The 9,315-nt window shown below is 35.8% G+C and overlaps 1 protein-coding gene across 11 annotated transcripts in view; it reads left to right on the top strand.

The window, feature by feature from the left end:
* PAM (peptidylglycine alpha-amidating monooxygenase) overlaps window positions 1–9,315 on the top strand; it is a 290,725-nt gene that overhangs the window by 241,772 nt on the left and 39,638 nt on the right. For all 11 annotated transcript variants that reach the window (XM_032275516.1, XM_032275511.1, XM_032275502.1 and 8 more), the window contains one exon: window positions 1,157–1,286. In XM_032275516.1, coding sequence (XP_032131407.1) covers window positions 1,157–1,286 — 130 coding nt within the window. The remainder of the gene's footprint in view (window positions 1–1,156; window positions 1,287–9,315) is intronic.

The raw sequence follows: 9,315 nt of genomic DNA, 5'->3' as shown, positions 1-9,315 counted from the left end.
CAGTGATCTTCATAACTCTATATCCTCAATTAGTATAGATATATACACCCCTTTATTCGTGAGCATGTTTATAAAAGCGATTAACACAAATGAGGCTGGCCACGGTGGCTCACACCTATAATCCCCACACTTTGGGAGGCTGAAGCAGGAGGATCACTTGAGCCCAGGAACTGGAAACCGTCCTGGACAACACAGTGAGATGCCGTCTCTAGAATAAATTGTTTTCTTAAATTAACTGGGCATAGTGATGCACACCTGTTGTCCCAGCTACTCAGGAGACCGAGGCAGGAGGATTTCTTGAGCTCAGCAGGTTGAGGCTGCAGTGAGCTGTGATGGTGCTACTGCCTGGGAGACAGAGTGAGACCCTGTCTCAAAACACCTACACACACAAACCCAGATATTCTCTGAAGACAGATGTATTCTGATAAGAAATAAGAATAATTTGGAAACCATTCAGTCACAGAGTTTCTGTCATATTTTTCTTCTCTCATTTTAGGAAACAAAATATGAAGAGTGAGAGTCCTATTCTTATAGTATCACTATAAGAAGTTAGGAGGATGAAATCAATAACTTAGTTCTTTGTAACAAGGAATAATCAACGGATGATTTCTTATGGGAGCTGTTTAATATTGATTATCCAGAATTTACTCAGGACATGATAGATATAGATACATAGATAGATACATAGATAGATAGATAGATAGATAGATAGATAGATAGATAGATAGATAAAGAGAGAGACATAAGAACACAGAGTTCCAGGCTTATTGCCCATTCTTCCTATTCACGAAAAGCTTTGTATTAAAATGCCATCTATGTTGTCATATTTTCCAAAGAGATTAAAGTAAGAATCTTGTCAAGAAAAAGGCCGTCTCAAATTTACCCTTTAATGACGAGTTAGCTGGCTTTACAGGCATCTTATCAAAAGGAAAAGAAAACAGTCCTAATACAAGTTCCCAGTCACTTCATTTTATCACTCAGAAGGCTACTTGGAATGTGCATGTGGTATGACTTATGTAGAGCATGGCTTGATTGTCTTCCTTTTATTTCTTTGCGTCTAGTGATGTTATCGCATGAGCTTCTTATAACTATTGTGAATCCTCATGAGGCAATCGACCTTTCTTTTTTACACTAAATCTGTGGATGTATCTTTTAGATTTCCACGTGGAAGAGGCACTGGATTGGCCTGGAGTATACCTGTTGCCAGGCCAGGTTTCTGGGGTGGCTGTAGACCCTAAGAATAACCTGGTGATTTTCCACAGAGGTGACCATGTCTGGGCTGGAAAGTAAGTAGTATTTTTTCTTCAATAAGCAAATGAAAACAAAAATTGTGTACTTTTTTTTATTAAATTAAGAATAATGGTGAGAGAGCTATAAAGATTTTTTAGAATTTGATTTTTATGAGCAAAATATATTTGTCCTTTTAATGTCTGACTGTAGTAAGTAGCAGAGAGGAAGTCTTGTGTGTTTTAATACAAAGTAGTTTCACCAAATAGCTTTTGGAAAGAAGTAACAGTCTGTGATTCTACCCACTTACCATCTTCCCTCCTTTGACGTCAGGAAGTGAAGTGATCGTCACTTCCTAAAAAGAATAACATTAAAGATAGTTAAGTCAGTACCTTACTGAAAATGTTCGACTTCAGGAAGAGTGCTCATGATAAGTAATTAACTAAGAAAGGTTACTGGTTGACTATAACAACACACTTTTGTTATTTTCATGTCCTGGGTATAGAACTATGCTAAGGCCATTGTTCTGGACACTGTGGTTGGGGCAGTTTGGCCACTACATGTGAAGAAATGGCAACTTGGCCTTTATGTTTTAATATAGACTAATTTTATTCCTCAAATTTGTCTTTTCATGAATATCAAAGATTTAAGAATAACTCTAGGACTGTCTATTACTCCTGCTTTATCCTCTGGATTTTCCTTTCCTACCTTCTCAGAGGGATTTTTAGTAAAAATGTTGAAGAGTTATTGAGTGTTTCCTCTGAGTCACCATCATTCAGGTTTTACAGATGTAGAAACCAAGAGAAGTTAAGTCATTGTGCCCAAATTAGCAAGTGGCAAAGCCAGGCTTCAGTTGCTTCGCATCTAACTCCAGAGTTGACTCACTTAGCCACTTTGCAATACTGCTTTTAATAGAATTGTAAGCATGTTCGTGATTGTATTTTTAAAAGCTTGCCCCACAATTTAGCAGGTTATTTTAATTCTTTTAGATAATGAATATCCATTTATTCACTTCTTATATTACAAATTTGCACAGGGAGATAAATTTGAAAATCTTTTGTCAATTAAACCTAGTGAATCTTCTCTTTTCATATGTATAACTATGGGGTCTCATTGGAAAATTGAGGATCTACATGTATAGTTCAATTGTTTCTCTCGTTTCAGAGCCGTTCATTGAACCTATGTTTAACCAGGTTCTGTCACATATGCATATATCTAGTTTTCTTTGTGCAGTTGAAGATGGAATTCAATCAGCATTTCAGAATAGATTGGTAGCTTTGTTACTGTTTAATTGTCCTTTCCAGTTGTCACACTTGAAAATGGAATCTGAAAAAGATCATTTCAGAGTTCAAAGTAAATAATCAAACTCAACATTCTCATTCATACATCTCTGTTACATAGTCTTAGTCATTATTGAACATCTACTGGTATTTTAACAAGTGCTATTAAAAACAAACTTACTATTCATGGTAGCATATTCTTCACTTTAATGAATATTGCTACATTTTCTGCATGGATTTCTAGCCATATTTTACCAGAGGAGAAAATTACACCACCATTTTCTCCCATTGATACTGTTTCAGCTGGCGAAAGCTAAATTGGACAAAAGCCAATTTTCCATTTTAATATGTTATTCATTCCAAGTAAACAGCAGAGGTTGGAATAGTTTAATAGAAAAATTGACGTATAAAGGCCAGTTTAGGGTGGGAGATGAAATAAGACTATGAAACAGAAACCACCTACGAGCATTTTCTGTTGCATATCTGGCTGTGGTAGCATCTAGGTAACCAGGATCCTATGGAAATAGATTCAGGTTTCATTGCCAAAGCCCCAGAGTATTTACCCTGATAAATGACATCGACTAAAGGGTGTGATTAAGCATGCAAGACGTCTTCAGGGCAAACTGCTGATTTTACTCAATCTCTGTTTCTTCTCTCTTCTTCATCACTCTTTCAGATGTAAAAATATTTTTCCTCTCTCTTTTCTTCTCCCTTCTTGGTATTTATTGCCTGTTGGCCCCTAGAAGATTTGCAAGCCATAGTTGCAAGGAAATTCTTTTCTGGCACGCAGCTCTCTGAGTAGAATTAGAAGTGGATTACTGTGTTAGTTATTTTTTAGGAAAATAAATTTGTATTTGTTCAAAGAACAAATTAGATTCAGGCTCTATTCTTTGTATAGTAATGCATGGCCATCATTCCTAAGTCACATTCTATAAATTGGATGAAGTATATAGTTGTCCTTCATTAAAAATCCAAGGCTTATAATAACAAAGAAAAAGTCCCTTCCTGTGGAATTTATGATATACAGGTGAGGGACAATACAAGTTAAAAATTAGGTGGAAACTCTATTCTTCTTGTTACCACTGTTTCATAGTGAGAAATCCTATATTAATTTTCCTTGAAATCTTTCCCATTCTGATATTTCTGAGGTTCACAAAAGTACAGGTTCTGTAAGACCAGGACGTGCTCTAAATCAAATTAAAGCACTCCATATCCCATAGTTCATAAGCTGTGATCATTCTTTAAATATCAAACAGTACTTAAAATTAATAATAATTCCTGATGAATACTTAGTACTCAAAGCTCCTTCGATATCATTGTATCAGCTTTCTTTATAAATACTACTATTCTTCATTCCCACCTGGTAACCATGATTAGCCCTTATTCTTTGACTTAACCATGCTAAATAAACATGGCAACCAAAATAATGATGATAATCCTCTGTCCTCTTGAAAGATGATAGTCACTCCCTTTCTCAATTTGATTTCCATTTTTCTCCCTTACTTCAGTATTGCTACTTTAACAAGCTTCTCTTCTAGCTGAAATAATAAATGCCTATTGCCAGTAGGGTGTGATGAAACTTTAAAGAGTCTCTTGTCTGCCCTGGTGTTAGGGCAGCATGGCAGCTAGAGCTCTTTAAACTTGAAATGCCTCCCAGCAGGAACTGGGTAGCTTTTGCCTCAGTAATAGCTGTTCCTAGGTTTTTGTCTTAAAATCACCACCACGCTCAAGTGCTTCTTGGCCTTTCTTTCATGTATCTGAGCTATAGTTGGGGTGTACCATGCAGAACTCAAATCATATACCCACTTAACTAAGCTATGGGCCTTGCCCCTAACTTTTAGATATTAGAAGTTGTATTTCCTATTTTGTTTATCATTTCTTCACATGGAGTTTGAAGGGATCTTGGAAGTAGTGTCACTTCAGATTCATTCTGTTACACATGAGAGAGAAAACTCAATACAAACTAATTTAGGAACAGAGGAAATTAGTTTGTATAAGTGGAAATTTCAAGGGATATAGTAGCCCAATGACATCATTAGAATCTATTTCACAGCTCATTTTTCTGTAGAGTGGCTCCATTCACAGTCCCTGAGTCATTTCTGTCGCTCCTCTCCATTTGCAGATTCAGTTCACATTGTCATCCTAATGTCACAGAAGAGATAGTCTATATGCCTAATAAGTCAACATAAACTCACTAAAATTAGTCTTTACAGCATTCCTTGGTCTGACCTAGATTATGTCTCATTGTCCATTAAGCCAATTATTTTGGGCAGAGAAATACAATTGAGCCTTTGGTTTAGCCTGAGTCTTTTGTTCTACCCACAGAATGTGGGAGTACAGTCAACGTCATCTGAAGCTGTGGACTGAGAGTGGAGCTCAGAATGGTGGCTCTACTAAAAACGTTGAGGTTTCATTAGCACAAAATGGAACAATAAACACTGTACACCCAAAACAGCAAGTGTCCATCAGGGAGCTTATCTCCAGCCTCCCAACTAATGTACACATCTCTGCTGCAGCACCTTCAATCACCATGCAGTGCTTTAATTTTTTTCAATGCCAAGAAATTCCCTAGATATGAGACATGCTTTCCAATTATGGAACTTATCTAGATGTTATAAAGTTCTTCATTATTTTACCTAAATATGAGTCCTATAACTGATGAATTCATTCCCATTTATCCATGTCATTTATTTGCATATTTGAAGAAAGAACTGAATATTCTCCAAGCTCTCAACCAATCTTCATGCTGACATGATTTATTTCAACTGAAGGAATTTTGGTTTCTCTCCCTTTAAAGTGTTTCACCTAGAAGTCACAATACCTCACATGTTATTTGATTAGTGTTTTAATTAATTCTTTTGATTACACGTGTATTCTACATTTCTGTTGGTATAAGAGAATTGTATTCACTTATTTTTTAGCAGTTATATCACTGTGTTGCCTTATATGGAATTTGTAATCTACAAAAATCTTCAAATGTGTGTCAAAAATTGTGCTGATATTTTTACTGGAAGTTTATGCTTATGCACTGTTTTAAAAATATTGAATTCAGGGATTTATTCCAATGATGTTTCACTTTATTAGATTTAACATTGTTTCAATTTACAGGTATTATCTTAACTTGAATTAGCTAAAGAATTTGTATTAGATCTCCCAGCTTTGTATTGTATTTGATAAGCATGCCTTTTATATCTTCATAGATGCTGTTTATAAAATTTGAATAGTTGAATGGTTGGTTTCGCAAGTTTTGTTTGTAGAGAACTCATAGCCCTCTAGGAATCTTCTTCCCTCCTCCCCCCAGATAGCTCACAAACCATCTCTTTATCAACACTTTGTGGAATTTTGCCAATATCTATTGTTTTAAAAATCCATCTGCTCCCTAACTTGTAGAAAAGTCAGTCCAAGATTTGCTTCACTAGTTTTCTGGAGCCTCAGTTAAGATATCTGCCTGGGTTCTGCTTCAACATCTGCGATGTCTTTCATAACTTAGGATTTAACTGGCCCTGGAGTACAGAACTCAAAAGTGTCTGTTACTTTAGTACCTTCATGTCTGAGGGAAAACCATGAGGAGTTCTGCAACAAAGACTGTTTCGGTCCTGCCTCTCTTTCATATCGCCATTTCGCACTTTACTGGAGCCTTTCTCTTCCAGTTTTATGCTAGTTTCTCTAATTCTTCTTGGTTATGTGACTATTATTTCATCTCTTCTACTATACACATTGAGTAGGAGATTTACCAATTCAGTCAAGTCAATCCAAGTAAGAGAAAATCACATTTTTTGAAGATAGGAGGACTGGATTTGAATCTCAGTTACCGTTTCCTATTTTTGAGACTTGCATCAAGATGTTTGAACTCCCTGATTCTCAGTCCCTTGCCTAAAAAGTGAGGCTTTAATAGTTACCTTATATTGTTAAGTAGCAAATGTACTTTTTTAAGTCACTTGTCCCCAATGAGCTTATTGACTGAATAGAATCCAGAGCCTGGGTATATGATACCTAGTTTTTTTTGTTGTTGTTGTTGTTTTTTCCATATCTATTTGTGGTATCTATAGTTCAAGGCCTAAAATGACACTAAATGGCAATACTGAATTTTTTTTGTCTGCCCACCTCTTTTCCTGCCTCACAGGGGCTTTTTACAATGTGTGTATTTTCAGAAGTAAGTGTTTTTAACGTATAAGTTATATTCCATTGAGAGCCTCTGGCCTTTGTAGGATATGTCTTTGCTTTTCTAATATTGAGGTTACATTTTCACTTATATTTTTGCATGAAAACCTACAGTTCTCTCTCTAGCTTCTTAATTTATATAATTGCAACATTATATTTCATATCTTCCTTCAGTTGCTATTATTTATTTGCATTCCCTTAATTTTGATTGATGGCATAGAAGTTTATTTTCTCCTTACTCTAGTTCCTTTTGTGTGTGAATATAGCAAAACATTTCTTCCCAGCCTTAGCTAAACTGTTTGATTAGCTGCTAATGGGCAAAATCATTAACGGAGAATTCAAACTGCTAAAATAAGGAACTGATGAATTCCAGCCCATAGGCCACAGTTCAGTCTTTTCAACTGAGTGCTTTTCCAGAGAAGCAAAGAAAAATCAAAAGTGCTCCAGGCACTGTGTGAAATGTGCAGGGTATTATTATATCCTGTAAAAATTAAATGTGGTTGAAATAAAGACCTGTCTGCAGCAAATAATGTGGGGTAGCTGCTTTGGAACACTAAATAAGCAGTTTGCTATAGCAACGCTGTATCCAGCTTTGTAATCTGACAGCCATTTGTGGACTGTTCAAGGGTTACTTTTCTTTGAATTACAAGAGTTTATAAACTACTTAGTTAGCAAGTTTAACGTCTGTGTTTGAAGTGGGACTGTGATTTTCTCATTTGAGAAAAGATGTCAGTTTCTTTTATTATTTGCCCCTGTAACCGTCAGGGACCAGCTATTAATTCCATGAAGCTCCAGCTATCCCAAGTGAAAGGATTAGGGCTGGTCAACCAATCATCTGAGTAAATCAGTGTCCCTGGATGCTGCCAGTTTAAACACGACATCTATGGAAAGACATCACAATAATCTTAAATAAAGTGGTCAGGCCTATTATGTAATGATTACTTTTTTAAAAGATATATTCTTCCTAAGAATTCTGCATTTTTTTATTTGTCATTTACATTACTGAAGCAAATTACTACATTTAAATGAGGTACATATAAGTAGAGTGTTTTATCTCTGAATTTTGTTTTGTGTTTTGTTATGTTTTGTTTGTTTTGTGTTATTTTTTACTTTGTTTTTGAGGGGTAGCAGTTAAATGAACAGATTCTCTAAACAGTAAATTCTAGAATTTGCATTATTACTGATATCCTTCACTGGTAGTACAGTAATAATATGAATAATAATCATAAAGCATGAAAAAGTAACTAGTCTTAAGCAAACATAAAATTCCCTTTGTACACGTAGATGGCATAAGTCTAATTTGTGATAGCAAATGAAACCTAAAAAGACTCAGATAATTAGTTGTTACCTTGTACTAAGATGCTGGGAAAGATCTCTTGATAAGTTGAAAGATGATTTTTTTTTATGGATCCAACTTTTAATTATATATATCTGAACATTGGGAGGCCGAGTTGGGATAAATCCTTGGGCCCAGAAGTTCAAGAGCAGCCTGGTCAATATAGGAGATCCCATCTCTACAAACAATAAAAATGAATTAGTTGGACGTGGTAGTGTGCACCTGTGGTCCCAGCTGCTGAGGAGGCTGAGATGGGAGAATCACATAAGTCTTGGAGGTCGAGGCTCCAATAGCTACGATCATGTCATGCCCTCCAACCTAGGCGACAGAGTGAGACTAGAGCCTCAAAAAAAATTTACTCTGACTTACTTACTCTGTCTTATTTTGTTTTCTTCCTTATTTTTCTTCCTATTCCTTCATTTGCTATTTTTCTTCCCATTCCTTCATTTGCTATGTCAAAATTTTCTATTACAAAACCAAAAAGTGGATAATGAAAGAAAATTAAACGATCCTCAAATTAGTTAATTTTACTACTTGTTGCCACCACTGGAAACTTGAAATTTCTAGATTATGAGTATAAATGCCCACACACAAATAGTGTTTGTGGCAGCAAAATATCAATTACTTGATACATTTTTTTTCTACATTTGTGGGTAGTGCAGAACAATGCCATTGATAAAGGATCTTTTTCACTTACCTACTCATCAGCTGCAACATTTTCATTTGACCTGGCTGGCACAAGGGCTGTGGGTCTGTTATTTATATGTCTTCCTTAATACAGCTTGTTTCCTTGGAAGCCAAGCCCAGCATTCCAGGTCTGTGACTCTGATCTTACATAGCTGCCAGTGAGTAATTTAACCTATAGTTTACACTTTTAAATACTTGAGCATCTAGAGAAATAATCTGGAGCTAAGAGAAATGCTTTAAATTACACAAGTTCGGTGTATGAAACCTCGTTTTTGCATTCCCCTCATCAATAAATTGTAGGAGTGCTATTTCCTAAAACAGTATGACCAGAGATTTAGGAATGATGGTGAATGTTTACATGAATGAGAAGATAGATCAAAGGGGCAGTTATCTTACAGAAATACTGCAACCCATTCTTGGAGAAACCATGGGCAAGTAAATATATCAAGTTTCCCTGATGGTTTGTCACTCAGCAGAGAGGGGAAGATGTGGAATTATATGTGCTGAGATCTAATGCAAGGATATACAATAGGCAATTGAATTGCCACTATTATTAGCTGTCAGTGGTGAGTCAGAACTCACAATCTACATATAAAGTAAATAGCACTTGGTAAGAATTATAAA

Source organism: Sapajus apella, unplaced genomic scaffold (assembly GCF_009761245.1).
Source record: "Sapajus apella isolate SASKATOON/1434 unplaced genomic scaffold, GSC_monkey_1.0 scaffold1, whole genome shotgun sequence".
Classification (NCBI taxonomy): Eukaryota; Metazoa; Chordata; class Mammalia; order Primates; family Cebidae; genus Sapajus; species Sapajus apella.
Note: the sequence above shows the minus strand (reverse complement) of the source record. Positions and strands in the feature narration are given on the sequence as shown.